The following is a 23587-nucleotide window of genomic DNA, read 5'->3' as shown; positions in this document are numbered from 1 at the left end:
TTGTCTCTTCTTTTCTTTCTTTCTTTTTTTTTTTTTTCTTCTCCCTGAGAGGGTTTCTCTGCAAAATAGCCCAAGCTGTCCTGGACTCACTTTGTAGACCAGGCTGGCCTTGAACTTATAGAGCTCTGTCTGCCTCTTCTTCCCTGAGTGCTAGGTTTATAGGCATGTACCACCATGCCTGGCTGCTTTTTTTTTTTTTTTTTTTTTTTTTTTTAAATTTTAAAGTTGAGAGGTGCACAACTCCATAGGTTGCTGTGTAAGATCATAAACGTACTTAAAACAGTACATGGTGCATTGGGATGCTCAGTGAGTCTTGATAGTTATTTTAACAATTACTAATATATTTGGATCCATAGCTCAGGTGTCAGATCCTGATTCTTCTCATTCTTTAAGTTTTGCTTTGATTCAGAAGCATTGAGAGGTAGTTGGGAGCAGCAGCAGAGCTAAAGTGCGTATAAACAAAAATGCTTTTTCTTCTTAACTGGAAATTGCACTTGAGTTCTTCAGCCTTAATTGATCTGACTTTGGTTCTGTCTGGCTCTGTATCAGTCGTGTAGTAGGCAGGCATCCAGCTGGGTTTAACCACTTTCCGTCCACTTGTACACTGGAGAGTCAGTTCTCAAATGTGGGGAAATCAAGGGAAATTGGATTGGGGAGAGATGAGTCTGTAAGAGGACTGACACGCGTAAATATCCAACACACACATATTTATTGGTGGTGATGCTTGAGGGAAGATTTCTGTATGGGGAAATCACAACCCTTTTCATTTGATTTCAGTTAATAATGGGACTTGGTACCCAGGGGGCTGAGAAGAAGAGTGCAGCATCAATTGCCTGTTTCTTGGCAGCCAATGGCGCCGACCTCAGCATTCGAAATAAGAAGGGCCAGTCACCACTCGACCTCTGTCCGGATCCAAGTCTCTGCAAAGCACTGGCAAAATGTCATAAGGAAAAAGTCAGGTATGTGTTTGTGTCGTCGCATAATTTCATACGTGCTGTGTTGCTGCCTGAGGAAGGACCTTGATACTTGCAGGGATCTTAGTCTTTGCCGTTTGTAGGCCTGTGGGCTGCCGCTTCCTTCCTGGGAAACATTTCCTCGGTGGAGATCTTACTTCATGTTATGTCCCCTACATTATGTATACTGCTTTGTACAGGATAAGCTTAAGAAACTTTTCTAAACTAGTTTGATTTTCTAGGAAACCGTGCATGCTCTGGGGACTTAGAAGGAAAAGCCTTACTAGTGAAAATGCTCTGATTAATGTTAAAACATTTCCTGCGATGGGTAGTTTCCTCTGTATGAACAGAGTAGATCTCTGTAATAATTCTAGCACCTTCCACCAAGACCTTGTAATCAGTTTTAGCAATAAAGGGTTAAAAGAATGAACAAATGAGCCAAACAGCTGATTATGGCATTTTCCAAAGATGATCATTTTACATATTTCTATTTTTCTTACATAAAGTTAAGTCAGTAATTGTAATTTAAACTTCTGGTATAAATATTATTTTACTGATATAGACATATCAGAAATACACATTTTTTTTTTTATCCAGACAATGCTCTAAAAATATTGTTGACTTTTATACCTCTTACTACTGACTATATTGGTAGCTGTCTCTTTACTTTTGTATTTTCTCACTTCTCTTAAAATATATATGTAATAACCGGAAAATAACGCCATTAGTCACATCACTCAGGAGGCAGAGGTGGTCAGATCTCTGTGAGTTTGAGTCTAGCCTACAGAGCAAGTTGTCAGACATACAGGGGTACACACAGAGAAACTCTGTCGTGAAAAAACAAAAAACCAAGAACAACAACAACAACAAAATATATGTAGGGGCTGGAGAGATGGCTCAGAGGTTAAGAGCACTGGCTGCTCTCAGAGGTTCTGAGTTCAATTCCCAGCAACCACATGGTGGTTCACAACCATATATAATGAGATCTGGTGCCCTCTTCGGTCATGCAGGTATACATGCAGATGGAACATAATAAATAAATCTTAAAAAAAAAAAAGAAAACCAATAAATAAAGTATATGTAATGATGAAATAGCATTATTTTGGATTTATGAACAGAACTTGATAGGTGAAAGTAAGATAATAAAAAGAGAGGGGGGGAGTGTGTGTAAAGAGAAAGAATCTGTTGAGAACATGTTTTAAAGATTTAATTATCCTAAGCTGGAGTTATGGGAGATTGCAAACCATCCGCTAGGGCTGGGCACTGAGCTTGGCTCCTCTGATAGAACAATCCATCTCTGCACCGCTGAGACACTTCTTCAGCTCTTTTACGGTTTTTTTGTTGGTTTGTTTGTTTTTTCATGTTTTTTCGAGACAGGTTGTCCTGGACTCTTTCTGTAGACCAAGCTAGCTTTGAACTCACAGCAGTCCGTCTGCCTCTGCCCCCCAAGTGCTGGGATTAAAGGCTTGTGCCACATCACCTGGCTCATTAGGTTAGTTTTTGCTAGTGCTTTTAGTCTTTTTAATTGTGTATAAGTTTAATTTGTAGATTGACTGATACTAGAAGAACGTGAAGATGCAGAGGTTTGTAAATAGGAAACAGAGAACATTTAGCACCTTTTTGGTGTATGCTTTTGAGCAGTAGAAATGTGAAATGAACAATTATAAATTTAAAAAAATAGAATAAAATAAAAGGTTTTATATAAATTTGTTAACATTTGATTTTTAATATAATCTGTTTTTATGTGTACTAATGATACTCTGGATGCTAAAAAAGTTAGCAAATTCGTTTAGAATATTCAGATGGGCTTGATTTGAAATACTTTGTTTTATTAGTGGCCAAGTGGGTTCTCGGAGTCCTTCTATGATTAGCAATGATTCTGAAACCTTAGAGGAGTGTATGGTGTGCTCAGACATGAAGAGAGACACTCTTTTTGGTCCATGTGGACACATTGCAACTTGTTCTTTGTGTTCTCCGCGTGTCAAGAAATGCCTCATCTGTAAAGAACAGGTTCAGTCCAGGACAAAGGTAATGAACGTGCCTGCTGTGTGCTGTCATGAATGTGCTGCTCTGTTGTGTTGTGGAGCTCTGTGAGACCATAGCTAATGCTCGGCTGTGTGACACTTACCCACTGTGCTCTTACAGATAAGTTAAATACAGTATTACATAATGTACATGTGTAAGAGATCAGTTCAGCTTTCCTGAATTGACTTCTAGGCTAGTCTTACTGATACACCCTACCACATTCATTATTACCAGAATTTAAAAACCATACATTTTAACCCTGAATTTTCTTAGTTCATTTCTTTTTTGCTATCTAAAGTATAGCACTTTAAATTAATTAGTTTTTTTTTTCAACTCCTTTTAGAACTTAAAATACATTGAATTCAACTTTGTATTACATACTATGGAGTTTCAATTCTGTGGAGAATTTAAAAACCAGACATGTCTTACCAACTCAACAGGTCGGCCGTTAATAGCAGTTTTTCCACAAGGAAATAGTGACCTCTAGTGGTTAAAGGGGAATCAACAGTTTCATTAAAGAAAAAATTTAAAACTAGTATCTGGAGGAAAAGGGTGTTTTTAGATGAGTCTTCAGTAATTAGGGACATATGAATACATTACAAATGAATACAGATTTTTTTTGTTGGATTAGGAATTATTTGAAGTGCTAAAAATGAAAATGGGAAGTGTTTACTTTGTTAACACCATTGGAGGCTGGGAGGCCATCCTCTGCTCAGACTCACAAATGCTTTGATTCAGTTGTCCCTCTCATGAGAGTGTAACCTGAGGAAATAATTCAGAAGTGGAAATTTGTGCTTTTCTTTTAAATAGGAGGAAGGGTAGAGAAAGTGATTGTTAGATGAATTTTCTCTGTTATTTTAAAGTAGTATTTTAAGTAGTATTAAGTAACTTATTAGTATTGGTGGTAGTTTTTGAGCTCAAGAATATCAGAGATCAACCAGATTTTACTGCACTAAACTAGTACGCCAGGCATGCAAGCTCCATGTACGGTATTGCGGCACAGGCTGGGAGAGCACGCGTACACGAGAGCTAGCAAGAGCGCGGTGTTTTAGTGTCGGATGGTGTTACAGGTGAGGGTGGTCGTTCCTGGACAGTAGTCATGATGAAAGCTGGTTAAATGTGGCCGTGCTGGGGAGCGGTAGGCTGGGAGACACAGGCAGCAGTGTGGGCTAGAGGGAAGCGGGAGCCGCAAGTCAGGGCAGCGTTTATGCGTGGTAGCTGAGGCCACAAAGAGTTTAGGCTTAGAATGAAGAAGACTGAGGAGTCCGTGGTGGGGAGGGGGAGGGACAATCTAATAGCTCTGGGCGCCAGTCCTGAAAGGAGAGCTTTCATGAAGAATCCCCTAGGTGGAGGTAACACAGCCTCCCTTCCCCCTCTTGAACTTTTTAAGTTTGGCTGCTCTGGGTAGGATTTTGTTGTTGTTAGTCTTCTCACAGCCATTTGTTTTAGAACTTATTTATCAAAATTTCCTTAACGTTTCTGAAGAAAGGAAAAAATAGCATTTAGCTCCTTGTCCCTGACCTCAGATGAAATGGAATCTTTGTCTACAGCTCTTCCTGTCAAGTAGGGAGAGGAATGTAGAAGCAGTTCCTGCTAAGCTAGGTACCCAATCATGTGAAAATGAGCAGCCAGGAGAGCAGAGGGCAGGGCCTTGTGTACAGGTGAAGTACATTGCGGAGCAGGCTGCTGGGCTTACACGGTTTCTCTGCCATGCTCACTCTGCTCTTTCTTGCTGCAGATTGAAGAATGTGTGGTGTGCTCCGACAAGAAAGCGGCTGTTCTTTTTCAACCTTGTGGGCACATGTGTGCTTGTGAAAGTAAGTAGCTTATTGGTAACCTCCCCAGTGAGATAAAAATAGAAGAAGCAAAAGATGATATCTTTGATTTTTGTTTGTCTGTGGGATTACCCTATAGGTTATTGGATAACCTACAGAAAAGCCAAACAAATATTTAGTACCTTTTTGTGGGGGAGTCAGACGACACTTGAGGAACTGGTTCTCCCCTTCCACCCTATAGGTGCCAGGGCTCAAACAGCTATCTTTACCCACTGAGTCATCTTACAGCTCCCCTGAACATTGGTGTTTTTGTTTTAATCCCCCCTCCCCCAGTTCTGATAGACAGCTAGTAAAAGGTCAAGGATTTTTGCTGCTAACAGTCTACCTCAAGTAACTGTCTATTTACCCAGGCCTGGTATAAAAAGGCTATCATCAGCTCTCAAAAGGACACATAGAAAGAATTTTTTTCTGTCTTAAGTAAACTTTTGTAGACTAGAGGTTGGCAAACTTTTTTTTTTTTTCTGTACAAGAACAAATATTCAGTGTTTCTGGCTTCGTAGGCCACATGACTTCTGTAGTAACTGCTCACCTCTTTCCAGCTACCCAGTGCTGCCACTGTAGTTCAGGAATCAACCATGGCAAATGTGTAACTATGTTCCAGTAAAAGCTCATTTACATGAACAGGCTTGGGACAGTGATTTGTTGCCCTCCTACCTACTGTAGACTAAAGTAATGTCTGTGTGAGACTTGAAAGATAATTGTGGCCATTAGCATTGAGTACACAGTCTCTTGAGCCTTAATATGTTATCCCCAAAGATTGCCAAAAACTTTTACAAGATTTTTTGTTTTATAATATACTAACTAACTTATATTTATTTGTTTGGTTGGTTTGTTTGATTTTTTAAGACAGGGTTTCTCTGTGTGACAGTGCCCTGGCTGTGCTGGACTTGCTCTATAGATCACGATGGCCTCTACCTCCTGACTGCTGGGATTACAGGCCTGTGCCACCTTGCCTGGCATAGCTGACTTTTATTAAACTCTTAACTGTGTGCTAGACATTTAATCTCCTCTTAAATGTATCATAACTTAACCTTCAGCACAATCATAGTTAGATGGGTTTTCTACATTTTATTTATTTTTTATTTATGGTTCTTGGGGTCAGAGCTGTGGTCTTTTGCTTGTCTGCAAGCGCTGTGCCTCGGAGCCATATCTCCAGCCCTAAACTTTTTTGTTTGTTTGTTTGTTTTTTGGAGACAGGATCTTATATATAGCCAAGATAACCTTGAGCTTTTGATCCTCCTGCTTCTGCCTCGCAAGTACAGGAACTGCGCATGTTCACCACAGTGCCCAGCTTCTAAACGTGCTCTTAAGTACTTTCTGAGGAGCATGCGGCTGAGGTAAACAGACCTTTTCTAAAGTACTCTTCAGGAACTTTTTTTTCAAGTATTTAGTTTGGGCCGTGCACCACAGTGATGATAAGCAGAGCACTGGAGTCGTGAGGGTTATAAAGTACTTCAACCAGTCAAAGGAAGGGTTATATCCTTTTTGAAGAGGCTGATGATATTTTTTCTTTTTTTAGAAAAATATAACTATAAACAGTTATGGGGAGTTCATGTAATAGGAATTGTATGTTATTTGATTAATATGTCATACATTAATTCTTGAAGAAAAAAATCTGCCCCCAGACTGAAGACAGTTCTCAAACTAGTTTTGTTAGGACTTGCCCACTGCATGTTGCATAATCAAGCATGAGACCGTTTTATATTCATGTGTTGGTGTCAGGCTTGATAACGATGCTACACCAAGTGTGTTGCCGTTCCAAGTATATAACCCAGCCTGTCCACATCCGTGACTCCATGCTCTGATAGTTTCAAGTGAAGCATGCTTACATGGTAAATTTTAAAAAATAAAAACATGTTGACTTGCTATGTCTTATTTTGTAATTAATTAACAAATTCAAATATAAAGTGATATCAGCAATCAATAATGTATGTTGTGCTTAGATAGTTTTCTTTCTTTAAGCATTTTTTATTTGTATACTATGTATACTTTTATTTGTATACATGAATGTCTGTCTGTGGACTGTGTACATGCATGCCTGAGGAGAAGGGAGAGGGTACCAGATTGCCCCCGGACTGGAATTGCAGATGGTTGTTAGCTGCCGTGTTGGTGGATCCTCAGGAAGAGCAGCCAGTTCTTAAAAGCCACTAAGCCATCTTCAGCCCCAGTGTTTCTTTTCTATAATGAGAAAGTGTTGTATTAGGCGTTATAATATTTACTATTGATACATCTTTTAGTAAAGCTGCAGTTAATCCTAAACAGCTGTATAACCAAATCACCACACAGAGACTAGGATTTATTTAATTAACCTAGAGCACAATGCCGGGCAATAGTTACTCCATCCTAAACCTCCAAGCCCACATAGTTTCCTACCATTCAGAGTTTACCCATTATACTTGCTTTTTGTGCTATCTTAGGTCCGGTTCATTTCTCCATGTCGTTCCAAGACCTCTCCTCTAGCTTCTCCTCTCCCAGCTTCTGTTCCTTTCCTCTGGCTCCTCCCCCTCCCTTTTACTCCTTCCTCTCCATTGCTCAACATTGTGGCTGGTTGTTTAATTTTGGCACGTTTACACAAAGTTGAGACAGGTGATACTTAGAATGAGTATCATAGTGCAGTGCCTGGATTGACACCATAGAGTAGGAGAGAGAAATCAGCATTTGAATGAACAAGGGTAAGGTGTATACATTCCAAAAGAACATTATACCAACAAGAAAGGCTACTAAAATGTAGCTTACAGTTTTTGAAAATTAATCACGAGAAAGGTGGTCTCATGGAATCATTTCCTTTCTCGGAAGCAGTGCATTAAAGATAACCACTTGGTAACTCATGCACTACATCCGGTGACTGGGGAGGAGGCAGAGGAAACCCTGAGTGACTGCTGAGTCTTGTGTCCTGTTAACATGGCATGAAGAACCCCAGAGCATCAGACTGATGGGAGAATAGCGACACCTTCCTTGGACTGAGTGCAGTTTACAGTGTGCAGAGTCCACCACAGCTGCCTCTCCAGACGCTTACAGCGGGTGCGGCAGTCAAGTTCTAATGGTGAATGAAGTGTGTCGGTGGAATTTCTCGCCGTTCTCTAGACCTTAAGATCTTTTTGTTGTTGTTTGGTTATTGGTTTTGTTTTGGACTTTTGAAACAGGATTACAATTGTATACCACTATTCCTTGCTAAACCCTAAAATATGAAAAAAAAATTACTCTTCAGTTACATTAGAAAATGTTTTTTGGGCTAGAGAGATGGCTCAGAGGTTAAGAGCACTGGCTGCTCTTCCAGAGTCCTGAGTTCAATTCCCAGAAACCACGTGGTGGCTCACAACCATCTATAGTGAGATCTGGTGCCCTCTTCTGGTGTGCAGGTGTACATGCAGGCAGGACACTGAATAAATAATAAATAAATAAATCTTGGAAGTGTTTTCATAATGATTCTTTGTTTTAGCAGACAGTCCTCGTTCTCAGACTAATAACACGACAGGAAAGTAGGGTTTTTTTTTCTATTTATAACTTGTTATAGCTAGGATCTGGTGTGTTTCTTTAATGTTTTAAGTATATGGTTAAAGTATAGAAACATAGCAGAGAAAGGCAATGTTGTTTATGTTATAGCTAAAGAATTGTTCCTCATCTTCAGACTGCGCCAGCCTGATGAAGAAGTGTGTGCAGTGCCGGGCAGTGGTTGAACGAAGGGTGCCGTTCATTATGTGCTGTGGAGGGAAGAGCGCAGAAGAGCCCCCAGATGATATCTGTGAGTGTCTGCTCTGAGAGGTGTCTTACTTGGCTTTCTGGTTAGATATGTCTCCCATTATACTATCTGGTGCCTTGGTCAACCTAACATATGTGAGTGGGATTGACAGAGGGACAGGTTGCTTTGACAGGTTACTGGTGCTTTTGCTCGTTATAAGAAATATAAAATTAGATTTTTACTTAGTTCATGGTATGCTTATAGACTTTCACATGTGTTATGTATGTATGTATGTATGTATGTATGTGAGTATATGCATGCTTGCAGATGTATATGGTTATACTTCTTCATGGAAGGATGTGGAAATCACAGGACAACTCTGGATTGGTTCTGTCCTTCAACCTTTACATAGGTTGTGGGGATCTAGGCTTCTGGGGCAAACCACCACAGTCAGTGAGCCAGCTCAGCAGGTAAAGAGCTTCGTGTAAGCCTGATATCTTGATTCAGTGTCTGGAGCTTGTGTAAAGGTGATGGAAAATGGTTCCTTTGATTCTGGTTTTATAAACATGTTTTGTACCGATGAAGAAGAAATTGCCATATACACCTCTGCCCAAAGCTGTGGTCATTTTCATAAATAGAGAAGAATAAAATTAGCTGGGCGCAGTGGAGCATACCTGTAATCCCAGCACTCCGTGAGACAGAGGCAGGCGGATCACTGTGATTTCAAGGACAGCCTTGTCTACAAAGCGAGCATCGTGTCTTGAAAAACAAAGCAACAGCAACAACAAAAAACACAAAACAAAAAGATTAAAATTCTCAGGCATGGGTGTTAGCTGGAATAAAAGTCCCAAGATGTACTGAGCAGGGCATGTAAAATCAGAGAGCTCTTATCACAGCCTTCTGAACTTTTCAGATCATATCATTAACAATAAGGAAATCTTGACATAAAAAAGGAGGGTCAGGCTTGGGTGGCTCATACCTCCAATCCCATTGCTCGAGTACCCCTCTCCTCCTGATCCACTCCACTCCTCCTCCGTTTCCCTTCAGAAAAAAAGAAGCCTTCCTAGGTAAATCAACCAAACATGGCAGAACAAGTTACAAGACTAGGCACAGACTACCTCCAAGGCTGGACCAGGCAACCGAGTAGGGGAAAAAGGGTCCCAAGAATAGGTGCAAGAGTCAGAGACACATCCCACTCTGACTGTTAGGAGGCCCACAAGAACACCAAGCTACACAGAGAAACATATGCAGAGGACCTCGCTCACACCTCTTCAAGCTCTGATTGTCGCTTCAGATTCTGTGAGCCCCAATGAGCCCTGCTTAGTTGATTCTGTGAGTATTCCTGTGGTGTCCTCAGTCCCCCTGGATCCTAAAATCTTTTGTCTTCCTTTTGCATGGGGTTCTCTGAGCTCTAACGTTTGGCTGTGGGTCTTTTATGTGCTCTGGAATGTGCCTTTAATCCTAGCACATGGAAGACAAAGGCAGGCAGGTCTCTGAGTTTAAGGGCCAGCATACTCTATATAGAGAATTCCAGGCCAACCAGCACTACACAGTAAGACCCTATCAGAACAACTATCACCATAATAGCGGGTTCCAGGCCAGCTAGAGCTACATAGTACTGTCCTATCTGAACAGTCGTCATCATCATTGTTCATCCAAGCATGGTGGGTGCTCCTGTAATTAGAACGCTTGGAAGTGGGAGGATCAGGAGTTGATGGCCAGTTTTGGCTACATAGTGAGTTCAGGTTGAGTTTGGACAATGTGAACTCTGTCTAGAAAGAAAGAACAAAAGGAAGAGAGGGAGGGAACTTTAAGTCATCTAAGGAGACTTTTGTAGTAGCTACTTTGCTCCGGTTCTAGTGGTCCCTGAGCAGAGAAAAGGCATGTGCATGTTTCAAGCTTGCCAGAGGAAGCAGGTAGCCTTGCAAAATCCAGAAGTTCTTTTTTGCCACAAACCTCTTTCCCCATCTCCACCTTGTTTTTGTTTTTGTTTTGTTTTGTTTTGTTTTGTTTTGTTTTGTTTTGTTTTCCTTTTGGACAGGATCTTTCTCTGTAGCCTAGACTAACCCTGACCTAATGGCAGCACCCCTCCCCAGAGTCTTTTGAGTGCTATAGTTGCAATCATGCATCATCATCCCTCGCTTCCTCTGTTTAGTTTTTAAAAATTATTGTAAAATTATGTATGTATATATGTGTGTACTTGTGCAGGTGCCCACAGAGGCCCTGGAACTGGAGTTACAAGTGGTTGTGAGTCATCCAATATGGGTGCTGAGAACTAAACTCTGGTTCTCTGCAAGAGCATCATGTGCTTTCAGCCACTGAGCACTCTTTCTAGCCCCCCAAGTTGGTTTCCCCTTGAAGATTATAAATGAATGTTATCTGGATGTCACTACTATATCTTTCATCTCTCAGTGTGCAAAAACTGTTTTGAAGATGACCTAAGACTAGTGTTAGCCTCCTTCACCCCTTTCTTCTGTTGTAAAGCTTGTAGAACTAACCCCGCCTTGCATGTGGCATGCAGGCATTCTGCCACCAAGTATCGGCGGCTCCACAGTTCTATTTTGAAGAATTACAAGTATAGAAATATATCATTATGTCAAACAGTAATAACTAAACGGCTTTTCTTGAATTCTGTTCTAGCAAGTGGGAATATCACAGCGCTGCAGAAGGACAAAGACAACACCAATGTCAACGCAGACGTGCAGAAGCTACAGCAGCAGCTGCAGGACATCAAGGAGCAGGTAAAGACTGCACCCTGCCACCCAGCGCTGCTTACCGTGCCGCTTACTGAGCTCTGCCCATCTATGGCCTTCTCTAGTAGGCACAGTTTGTGGTAGCAGCTCACTTGCAGTGTTCAGGCGAAGCAATGCCTAGGATCTGACTACAGGCTTCACTCAGACAGTTTTCAAGACATGAAGCACAGACACCAATAAACATGGCTGAGGAGAAAACCTGAGGACCACCGTGAGGGGCCTCTCCAGCCTGCTGTTGGGGGAGCGTGGAGAGGAGTGGAAGGCAGCGTGTGCAGCCGCAGAGTCCTGCCCTGCTGCTGAGACGAGCTGCTGCAGTTAAAGCGACTTTAGTGTGGCAGACCTGGGAAGTCACGGTGTGCAGAGGCCGGGTGGCGCGTTTCTCTGCCAGGTTGACAGAAGGGATGCTTCTAGAGCCTGTTAGAGGAGTCTGGTCAGGTTGTGGACGTCTGTGGCCTGTGTGCATTTCTGTATGGATATACTTTGAAGAACATAAAAATATGTTTATATATGTGGGGCTTATGAGAACCACTGTAGTAGAGGGCGGCCACGGTGACTCACAACCAGGTGAAACTAATTTAAAACCGAGTGCATGTGTTTATCAGTCCTTGTACATATGTCTGAAGAGAGAAAACCCTTTTTATTGAACTGACATAGCATTTAGCAATAGTTGTTATATAGTGACTAAGTAAAGATAAATACAGATTTAAAGGTTCCCCTCATTTCTCTTCTCCCTTTCCTTTTCCATGTTTGTGTGTGGTGTCTGTACATGTGTGTGTAGGTGCACGTGTGCAAGTGTGTGAGCGTGTGTGTGCACATTTTTGTGGAGGCCCAGGGTTGATAGGTCTTTCCTTGGTAGCTCTCTGCTATCAAGAGGCAGCTACTCTCCTTTCCATAGTTTCTGGAGGTCTGAACTCTGGTCCTCACTTGCCCAGCAAGTGCCTTTACCTATTTTACCATCTTTTTGGCCCTGTTTGTCTTTAACTTCTAAGTTAGCATACAGATTAATGGGTTTCATGATGGCAGTTTTATAAATACATATTGTTCTTTGTTCTCATTCGTCACCCTCACGTTCCCACTGATGAACCTGTGTTCCTCTTGCTGGGTGTCCCCTACCCTTCAGCCCCCATTAGGCTTTCTTACTGCTTTTGTGTCTCATGTGTTCCATTTCATTCTTAGTCCCCTGTCTTAATATACCCCTCCCTTTTATAGTCCTTTTTCTGCTTCATGTATAATCAGTGTGGATATGCACATGCAGTTGTAGAAATTTAAGTCTAGATTCTGCATGTGAGAAATACAGTGTTTGGCTTTCCAAGGCTGACTTGTTTCATAGAACATGATTTCCAGCGTCTTCCACTTTCCTACCAATATCATGATTCCATTCTTCTTTATGGTCAAATTCCATTTTTATGTACCAGATTTTCTCTCTGTTGATGGACATTAGGCTGTTCCACTTCCTGTGAATGTAGAGGTAGTTACCTGTGATATACTGATACAGGTTCCCAGGCATGAGAGAGCTGGATCTTAGAGTCGTTCTGCTTTTGTTTCTTTGTTTATTTTTAAAGAATCTTTATACTAATATCTGTAGAGGTGTTATCAGTTTGTGCCCCCATCAGTGTATCAGGTTTTTCTTTCCCTACATTCTGGCCAGCATTTGGTTCTGTTTTGTTTTTTGACAGCTATTCTGACTTGAGTAAGATGGAAGCAGTTTTAATTTGTATTTCCCTGAAGTTAAATACTTTTTTTCAGGTAGTTTTTGGCCATATATCTTTTTTTTTTTTTTTTGAGAATTGTCTGTTTTATTCATTAAACCATTTGTTGGTTGGATAAATAGTTTTGTTTAATTTTTGGAGTTTTTAATTTTCTATATATTAATCTCCTGTGTACTGTGTAGTTGGTAGAAGTTGTTTCTTTTTAATTTTAGTTAGTTAATAAGTTATGGGGTATATGTGTTCATGAGTGTGCATGTGTGTGTGTATCCATATGTGGAGGCCAAAGGTCATCTTCAGGAGTCATTCTTCAGGTGCTTTATTTATTTGTGTCTTTTCCCCAAGCACAGGGATGTGATGTCATATGCTGCTTTTTATGACATGCTAGGGGTCTGATGCTCTCCTAGCAAGCCCTTTTCTGTTGGATCAGTCTCCGTAGCTACAATTTGTTCGTGATGTGACCGTCTTCCTTTGTAACCGTGGATGGCCTGGAATCTGATGTGTAGTGCAGGCTGCTTCCACAGTGCTGGGAGGATGTGTGCCACCAGGACAGACTGCAGGTGGTCTCTTGGTTGACAACTTTCTTTACAGTGGCAAGCTTTTTGATTTCATGCAGTCATATTTATTAATGTAGGTGGGAACATATTTATTTGACTCATTCTGACATAAAACAAAGCAGCTTGGGGCTTGGAGGGATGGCTCAGTGGTTAAGAGCTCTTGACTGAGAAATCCTAAGTTCAGTTCCCAGCAACCACATGGCAGCTTACTACCAAATGCCCTTTTCTGTCATACATGGACTTGTATACATAAATAAAAAAGCAAATAAAACATTTGAAGCTCCCTTCATCTCAGTTTCTTTCCCATGAGACATAGAAAGGTGAAGATGTTTTTGTTTGTGTGTTTTTGTTTTTGTTTTTCTCATGTGGAATCCAAAAACCAGAAGAGCTGGAGAGATGGCTCAACTGTTCAGAGTGCTGCTGATCGTACAGTGGACCCAAGTTTTCTTCCCAGCCAACAACCATGCCACGTGTTTTATAAAGCATTTATAGCTCCAGACCCAGGGGATCTGACACCTTTTTCTGGCCTCGATGGCACCTGCATGCATGTGGCACACACAAGCATAAATACTAAAATTTAAAAATAAAGATGAAGAAGGGAGGCTATTGGGGAATAAGATCTGTGTGTAATGGGAGGTAAACAGTCTCAAAGTACCTAAAAACACATGTGAAGATGACACTAAACACTAATGTTTAAAAAGTAGTAACATCAGAAAAACACAATTTTACAGTGTGTGTGGCCTGTGTGGTGCTATAGGTCACCCTGGAGCCTCACAGACACTCTCCTCCACACTTACCCATCAGTGATACATGACAACCCTGTGACGGACCATTCATTTCTAGAACTTTTCACCCCAAAGGGTTATTCTTCCTTAAAGTTTCAAACCACTACAGTTCATCACTAAACACTTTGACACTTGTAACAAAACTGACTTTTTTAATTTTTATTTTTATATGAATTACAGTTTATTAACTGTATCCCAGCTGTAGCCCCCTTCCCTATCCCCTCCCACTCTCACCCTCCCTCTTCTTCTCCTCCTATGCCCCTCCTCCAGTCCAATGATAGGGGAGGTCCTCCTCCCCTTCCATCTGACCCTAGCCTGTCATGTCTAACTTTCTATAGAATGGACGGGATTTGTTGATGGAGTCTTCCTTTACGATGATGACAGTCTGAGGAAACATGAATAATTCTCTTTCACTAAATGTCCCAGTCTTTCTATCATGCCCTTGTCAGGACCTGACCTCCCCACCCCTCATCTCACTGTGTAGCTCAAGGCTTTAGCTCCTGATCCTCCTGCCTCGGCAGTGTGCAGGGATTAGGGATTATAAACCTGCATCATGTAAGCACTGTACTTTAACCATCAAAGTTTAATTCACTTACTACTAATAACATATCACTTTTAAAGAAACAGTAACACAACTGTGTTCTTAGAAATACAAGTTACTAATTACATAGATTTATTTGGGGGGGTGTCGCTGAATGGAAGCTAAAGCCTCATGAATAAACGCTAGGCAAGTTCTCCACTTTGAACGATATCCCCAGCTTAAGTACTTAGAGTTCTCGAAAAACTTAGTGGAATGAAGCTATTTTAGCGACACTCAGTGGGTGGGCTGACTCTACAGAAATCCAAAAATGTGACCACCACCCCCCATTTTTCTCTTTTTGAAACTTCAAAACAGATAATTGTAACAGTGCACTTGGAAAGGAATATGTTTAGCAATTTACACCACAATTCTTATTACGTTGTCTGTGATATCACCATAGTTACCAGCTATATTGCCATAGACTTGAGGCCTCATTTCGTAATCTAAGTGTTCTTGCTCATTTTATTTCTCTGTTGGCAGAGAACAAATTCATAACGAAGTGTTAATTAGAGTGGAATAGGTTTTTATTAGTATAAAGTCCGTCTTAGGAATAGTGCTTTCAGCTAGGGTGGCTAAAAGCACATACTCTAAGTCTTGATAGCAGAGTGGTAGAGTGGTGCTGCACAGTGTGTGAGAGCAAGAACTCAAGCTAGATGTTCCAGGCTGGCATATCTTGAAGAGGGTTTGAACCATGCTAACAGGAGGGGTCTATTGTATCTAGCATAGGGTCTGGCAAGGCTCTCAGCTGCCTACCTGCTCACCCCTCCAGCGCCACACAAAGGCACCTGGGCACCTGGAGGTGGCAAGTCTGTTCCAGGGGCAGTAGGCTGCTTTCATGCTCTGAGTGTTCTCCTTTGGTGTTTGCATTCTTTCTCTTACATAATAGTTACTTTTAAGATTTACTGTCATTTAGGTTATATGTGTTTGTATGCAAGAGTTTACGTGCATCTCATAAATGTAGAAGCCATGGAGGTCAGATTTCTTGGAACTGTGAGCCAACATGTGCATGCTGGGAACCAAACTCAGGTCCTTTGTAAAAGCAGTAAGTATTCCTAACCTCTGAGGAGTTTCTCCAGCCCCGTAATATTTTTATGTATTACCTTTGTACTATTTTGAAAGAATAACTAGTATCTATTTTGTAGGAATGATGTTTTATTATAATAACTATTTTGAACAACTACATTTTAAACAATTTATTTTTAAGCTGACTGTGGTGGCATATACCTTTAATCCCAGCACTTGGGGGGCAGAGACAGGCAAATTGCTTCTGAGTCTGAACGCAGCCTGGCCTGCATAGGGAGTTCACCAGCCAAGACTACTACATAACAAGACCTACTCTCAAATTCCCCTCAAAAAAAAAAACAAAAAGCCAGCTGTGGTGGCACAGGTCTTTAATCCCAGCACTTGGGAGGCAGAGGCAGGCAGATCTCTGTGAGTTCCAGGCCAGCCTGGTCTACAAAGCAAGTCCAAGACAGCCAGGGCTACCCAGAGAAACCATGTCTCGAAAAAGCAAGCCAAAACTGAAAAAAAAGTATTTCTGAAAAGTAATAGATTGAGTAAAACCAGAAGAGAAAATTAATGAGTTGTCATGTTATACTTAAATACAGAATGGCTCACATGTACCCATTGTCTCATTGCATTTCAGACAATGTGCCCTGTGTGTTTGGATCGTCTGAAGAACATGATTTTCCTCTGTGGCCACGGGACATGCCAGCTCTGTGGAGACCGAATGAGTGAATGCCCAATTTGTCGCAAGGCAATTGAACGAAGGATTCTTTTGTACTGATTAAGAAACAGAGTGTTTTGTTATCTCTGAAGTATGTGATCATGGGATCTTAGTAGGTTCTAAAGCTAGTTGGAAGTTTAATCTAATGGGTTAATTTGTAATTTTATAATTTCTTTATTAGGATGTAATTAGACTGTATATGTATCACCATCACAACGAAAACATCATACAGTGTTTGAAATTGCCGGTTGTGTGTATGTGTATGTCTGTCTGTCTGTGTCTGTTTTCCTCTTAAATCTGGAATATCAAATCCATGGTAATTCATAGAAAATTTGCTTTTGGCTTTGAAGGGGAAAATCCTTTAAGGACCTTCTTTCACATTTGTTTTTATTGCATTTTCCTTTTTTAATTTATACATATGTTAAGTCTTAGAGCTTGACTTACAAGGTCAATATTCAGTCATGATTTCATGATTATCATGATTTCACTTGGTGAAATGACACAGCTGTTCCAAAAAGTCATACTTGTGGTGAGAGTGAGGCGAGTCAAACCGTGTCACATGTTTTAAATGATAAACATATAGTAGAGGTGCCACATGGCATGAGGCAGTACTGAAGGAAAGATTTATTTCAAGACAATTAAAAGTTATCCAAATGATTGTTTCTGAATTTTTAAGTAAGTGGAAGTGTGGGCTAAGAGAATAATGGCTTTACCTTATTTTCTATACTTAAAAGGAAAATTAAGTAAATGACTGATTTCAAAATCACCAGTAGACAGGAAAAGAAAGGGCAGAATCGTAGTGAGGACCACAGGGTAGCCCGGGACGATGTGGGCACACCTGCTGCCTGACTGTTGCCACTGCACTTCCTGTACTAACTTGTCACTGTTTGGATCACGGTGTATAGAAAAAGATCTATGAAAAGTAATTTCCGTTTTTTGCAGTGACAGCTGACCCAGGCTTCATCTAGTCAGTGTGTGCACACCACCCTATTGGTGTCTCTGAGGTCTGCTCAGCAGGGTGATGCATTATTAGAGGCAGCCGTCGCTGTGTGTCTGTTCATTCTGACAGTGTTACAGAGCCTCCCTTCATCAAAGCCTTACTTCCATTCTTCCTAAGACAGTCATTTTTACTCTAAAGAATGTAGTTTTTCTTTATACCTATAGACGAACACTCTTTAAGCTGCCAACATTAATTCAGATGTACTTACTAAATAGCTTAGTGTCAGATAGTTACTTAGGAAAGGGTGCGGGGACATTTGTGGAAAAGCGTGTAATTACATGTTGACTTGGTTAGGGGGCTATGCATTTTATCTCCTTTAAAAGAGTAATCTTTGTATCTAGCATAAATATCTGCAGAAGTGTTTTGAGATTCCTCACTGCTAGATTATAAGAAATATCAGCTGTTTACAATAGTCTCTACAATGTACTGTATATAAGCTTAAGTATAGTGTTCTTTGGGGAGAGTTTCCCCCACATTTGAATCTGGCCAGCTTGTTTCTGTTTTTCTCCCGTAGCAACTAAATGTGGGAGAGTAGTGTCTAGTCTGGTGGCCCTTTGTTGCTGGTGATTTACCTGCTGCCAACTTTGCCAGGCCTCTTTGTGAGCTGTGCTGGCTGCATTGCAGACTCAGCAGTTCTAAATACACCCTTAGCTGAGTAACTGATGTATTTTTCTTTTGTGTTTTTGAGATAGAGTCTTACTATGTATTCCAAGCTGGCCTGGAACTTAAGTGGCTCAGGCTGGCCTCAACCTCGTGATCTTCCTGCCTCTACCTTCCAATTGTGGGATTATAGGATGAGGACCCCACCACACCCAACAACTGTTAATCATTTTGAATAGTTCAGTCTTTATCAATTTCAAATTAGAAATGGTATGCTGTTGAGACTCGTTAGCTATGTAGTAAGGAACCAGTGAGGCTATTTTCTAAGTATAATTTGAAGTTAAAAATAAAAAGATACATCTGATGATAGGATGTTTACACAAAGAGACAGACTATCTTCTTACAGACTTGGAAATAGCCAAAGTGAGGATCTTTTCTTCCTTGCCACAGGCTGCCCAACTCTTTCTGCTCGCCAGCAGTTAAGGAGGGATGGCTGCTGCGCAGTCTGCCAGTCCGAGAACCTGTGGGCCACGCTGCATCTATCTTAAGTCCCTTTTCTCTGTCTCCCGAGCTCCAGTGCTAAATCTTAGGCCTGTAAAGCTCGTGTATGTAAAGGGAGAGACCTGAGCAGCTCCAGCACCTGTCTCCTCCATGGTAGAGCACAGCACACTAACTTCTGTGAAAGAAGCCGTAAAGCCTCTGTAGTGCTGGGGACATACGGTTTTCTCTTTTGTCACTTGGCCGTTATGAACAGGAGATGTTCTTTTCTTCGGATCTCCAGGAACCTAAAGTTATTGGAAATTTGTTTTGGGTTTAATGGAGACAGTAAGACCAAGAGCTGACTTATGCCAGTGACAACTCCTCCACTCTCTGAAACTGCTACCTCTTAGTCTCTTCGCAATGCTTGGCCCCTTGGGTATCTTTCCTTCTTGTTACCCAAACTGTGTTTTCTGTGCCTCAGAAGAAATATTACTTCCCTTAGAATTATTTGTACATGACGTGCATTTATTTTTTAAAGTATTGGGCTTCAGGGGCTCCATGGGGAAGGGGTCAGCACGTTGGTACACTCAGAGTTTATGTTGCAGTTGGACATATGCAGTTGTTTATGGACAAAAGAACAAGATCTTGAGACACCATTCGCACTCTTAGCTACTGTTTCAGGAGAGCTGTGGGGAGCAGTGTTTGAGTTCTCTTTCTGTACCCTCACCCCACCGCATCTTCTCCTGCATTCAACTAAGACTGTCAGCTCTCTCACTCTAAATATATACAACTTGCCAGATGGCGGTGCTAGCGCGGTTGCACTTGCTCACATAGTTTAACGCTCTTACTGTGCTGTTTACACACATGATTTTACCGGGAGCAAGGTTTTCAAGAGAAGGCAATTTTATATTAATTAGTTGAAGAATATTGTACCAGGCAAGTATTTAGTTGCTTGAATTATGCTTAAGGTATTTGTAATTTAATAATGGCAGATTAACCAGAAGTCTACTGAAATGTAAAATTAACTGGAAATAACTTTTTAAATTTATATTTTTGATGATTTTAGTCTGAAAAAAACATTTTATTTTAGAATATCGAAATGCATGCTACTTAAGATTTGTCTAGTTCAAAATTTAAACCTTGCTGGGTCACTTTTACACATAGGAACATCCTGGGTAATCATGTATTGCCTGATTAATGTTCTTGTTTATTTTGAATTCTGGACACTTTTTGGACTAGGAATAGTTAAACTTGTGAACTAGGATAATGCTGGGTGGAGCAGAGTGGGTTTGGGACATTGGGGCTGCAACAAATAGGAAACAGAAACAATTAGCACAGATGAAAGGAGCATTGTGTAGGATTTGCCACGGTGTTGGTGGAAAGGACATATTTCATTACAGAATAAAAAGGGTGATTAGGTCAGCTTTTCATATGGCTTGCCAGTTGTTTTGTAAATTACAGATTTTAGCACAGCTTGCTTTTTAAGGTCCAAAAGGAAAAGCACTTATTCTTTCAGAGTGTCTGAAGTGTTTATAGTAATAATTTGTATAAAAACTGATGGCTTACCTGTTTGTTTGTTTGTTTATTGCAATGAAAACCACATACCATAAAGTTTGTCATTCTGACTGCTTCTAAATGTTCCACTTGCTTTGTTGGGAAACAAGCATGGACTTCATTCTGCACAGTTGAAATGCTGCGTCCGTCGAATACTCCCTTCTTTCCTCCCTCCGTGCAGCAGGGCTCTGACTCCATAGAAAGCAAGCACTCAAATTACTAAGTAGAGTCATTTGTGTTTGCAAGATCCAAACCTAGATAGACGTTAGGTTCCTGAAATTTGAGGGAAGGGCGTCTCTCCCCTGACATAATTGTTATTTTTATGTGTATATTAATTGAAAGTGTTTATTTTTTGTTTTGAGCCAAAGGGGGAAACACATTTTAAATATGAGAAATAAGTTGGCTTTGGTTTTCTGCTATACTGGGAAGGTAATAGATTTTCACAAGTAATTTGTGCCTTGTTATAAACGTCAGTTGTCATTGAGTCTAACTGTCAAAGTCTCAGAATACCTTTTTCTTTTAAAATGGCAACCTAATTCAGCTTGCTATACAATAGGAATGCTTACTGATCCTACTTGATAATCATGTATATCCTTTTGACTTATACATGCACACACACAAACATGTGCACAGTAGCAGTATTGATGATTACAGTTGTATGTCCTTAAACATTAAATGTGAGGAAGCTCTTAGTGTTGTCTCGTGTATTGTTGCTTTACTGCAGTGAGGGAGAAATCCTTTGCACTGGGCTTCAGTGGCTGATAAGTTGGTAGCAGTGAGTAAAATTACAGTGTAAAAAAAGGAGTGGATAGTTAAAAGAGTTAAGTTGCTACTTTGGCATTTTCTACCTCCTTTTCTACCAGAATATTGCTTTTCTTTCCCCTTTATAGCATCGTGTCTTATTTGTGAGTGAAAAAGAAACAACCTGAGGTTAAAGTTAAGATTTTCTTTCTCTCTTTCTTTCTTTTTCTTTTTTTTTTTTTCTTTTTCTTTTTTTCTTTTTTCTTTTTTGAGAATTTAAGCAATAGAGGTACAGGAAAAGTGACCTGTCACATTAATTTGGTGCCTAAATCTAAAAGATTGAATTGATATGTACAAACTGTCTAAGAAGGATAGTAGTGCCGAGTATTTGGATTGTCCTGTATTGATTTTATTTCATAAACATGACTTCTTTTCTCAAAAGCAAAGTGGTTTTCTAATTTTGTATGAAATAAGCAAATATGCCATTTTGTCTGAGTACAGTTTCAGGAAGCTATCGAAAGTTCTGACTCAGGGCTTTTTAACAGTTTAAGCAATTGTTAATATATTTTGGAAACTCCATCTGCATAATTCTTCAGTGCCTTGAAAGAATTATTAACTTGGCAACACTTAAAATCGTAGAGGCAACCTTCAACACACCGGGTTGTGCTATGCGCCTTCCGAATCACACTGCTGAGCATTGCAAGAGCAGCTCTGTGGGTGCTGGGTTTGCACAGTCTTTAAGGAAAGTGTTGTACAGTTGCACTTGACACTTGGCTTTTGATTCTGTTTTTGTAAAACTGATTATACAAGGCCATGGCACTGTTACCAGAAATGTGGTGTTTGCTGTCATTTATGCAAATCACCTTAAATAGCTGCTGTTGGGAGGACAGAGCTCACACACTTGTGTCTAAAAGAGGGTCAGTTCGGGAAACAGATCATCTTCCTCTCAAGTGGAAACCAAACCAAGCCAAACCCTTAGTTTAAGTGGTTCAGTTAATTAATTAGTTAAAAGGAAATCATGAATTGCATGTCATTCTTAATGCTGATCTATAGACTAAATGCACGTTTTTCTGTCTCCTTCAGTATATGTCTGCTATTCTAAGTACAGTATATCCAAGTGGTAGAAAAAAGGTTGACTCAAGTGTTTTACTTTGTAATTTTTCCAGTTCTTTTAGCTTTCAATGTTGGAATATGTTTAAGTCTTGTTTATGGATAAGTTTCTGTATGGAAAATAATTTTTGCTTATTAGCTTTTGTTAAAAAAAAAGCTTGGTAAAGACTAAGCTTTTTAAAATAAATGCAAACATTTACCATTAATAAAACCTGTGACGTATTCTTTTCTCTGATTTTTTTGGAAGTGATACTTTATAGTAATATAAATGGAATTTTTATTTTTAAAGCATTTGGAAGCAAATCTCAGTTCATAAAAAATAATCTTGTTTTGGAAAGAAAATTACCCTATTGTTGAGAGACATGAACATCTCTCTCCAACTCAACAGAAGAACTAAGCATCCCATGTAGAAGGCTCTTGCTGTGTGTGCTCACATGTCAGGGGCCTCTGTCCAAGGCCCAAAGACACTCTCCTGTCTTAGCACCTGCTCTTTCAGGGTTAAGCTGGATCTGCAAAGTAGCCTGAGTAAAATAGGATTGATCAAAGACCAAGGACTCAGCCTTTTTCTCTATCTGTATCTCTCTCTCTCTCTCTCTCTCTCTCTATCTATCTATCTATCTATTTAAATACCTATTCCCAGGGCTGGAGAGATGGCTCAGTTTTTAAGAGTGCTGTATGCTCTTCCAAATGGACCTGGGTTCAATTCCCAGCAGCTCACAACTCTTTGTAACCCCAATCCAAGGGGGATCTGACACCTTCACACTCGTGCACGTAAAATAAAAATTAAATTAAAAAAGGGGATCTTTCCACTTCAAATTAAAAAATGCCTATTCCTCTTCAGAAGACAGATGTGTGTGTGTGTGTGTGTGTGTGCGCTTGCATATTTAGAAAGTAGATATTATACAGCAGTGATGTATCTCTCCTTTTCAGTGTTGAATAGATAGTTTGGGGATATTTTATTTTTAAAGTTGCTAAACACACTTGTTTGTGAAGTTATTGAGAGGTTTTCTAATTCTAGCTTAAAAGATGCGTATCCCAAATATCTAAGAGAAAATATTCCGAAACAGAATCTTTCGTTTAATTGCTAAAAGCACGTGTGTTCCAACTTTAAACTGTGAGTTTGCTTTTGATAATGTCTAATTGTATTTTGTGTTTGTTTCTTTTACTGTAAGGAGATATCTCATATTTTTATTAAACTGAAACTACATAGGTTTAAAAATAAAGACATTTTAGAAAATGTGCTTTATACTTTATCATTGAGTTATTCAACCTTTACAGAGGCTAGATTTCACTAATATTTTATAGCACAGCATTTCTGGAACTTCTGATAATTCTTTTTAGAGCTTCATTAGATGTTCAGAAGATGCAGTGAAGCGTGAGATCAGTGGAAAGCCAAAGTAATTTTTGTAGAGTTAGCATTTGGCAAGTAGCTTCCTCATTTACCACCAAAAGAATAAATAATTGATGAGCTCTCTTTAATTTCTTGAGAAATGATGATGATGA

The 23587-nt window shown here is 40.1% G+C and overlaps 1 protein-coding gene across 2 annotated transcripts in view; it reads left to right on the top strand.

Moving 5' to 3' along the window:
* The window catches only part of Mib1 (MIB E3 ubiquitin protein ligase 1), a 105054-nt gene extending 81733 nt beyond the window's left edge, over positions 1-23321 (top strand). For both annotated transcript variants that reach the window (XM_021642222.2, XM_021642223.2), the window contains exons 16-21: positions 778-959; positions 2789-2981; positions 4717-4795; positions 8442-8555; positions 11133-11233; positions 16519-23321. In XM_021642222.2, the coding sequence (XP_021497897.1) occupies positions 778-959; positions 2789-2981; positions 4717-4795; positions 8442-8555; positions 11133-11233; positions 16519-16659 (810 nt within the window). In that variant the 3' untranslated portion in view covers positions 16660-23321. The remainder of the gene's footprint in view (positions 1-777; positions 960-2788; positions 2982-4716; positions 4796-8441; positions 8556-11132; positions 11234-16518) is intronic.
* The last annotated feature ends 266 nt before the right edge of the window (positions 23322-23587 follow it).

This window comes from Meriones unguiculatus, chromosome 2, assembly GCF_030254825.1.
Source record: "Meriones unguiculatus strain TT.TT164.6M chromosome 2, Bangor_MerUng_6.1, whole genome shotgun sequence".
Lineage (NCBI taxonomy): Eukaryota > Metazoa > Chordata > Mammalia > Rodentia > Muridae > Meriones > Meriones unguiculatus.
The sequence above is the reverse complement of the archived record's forward strand: the minus strand, read 5'-3'. Positions and strand labels throughout refer to the sequence as shown.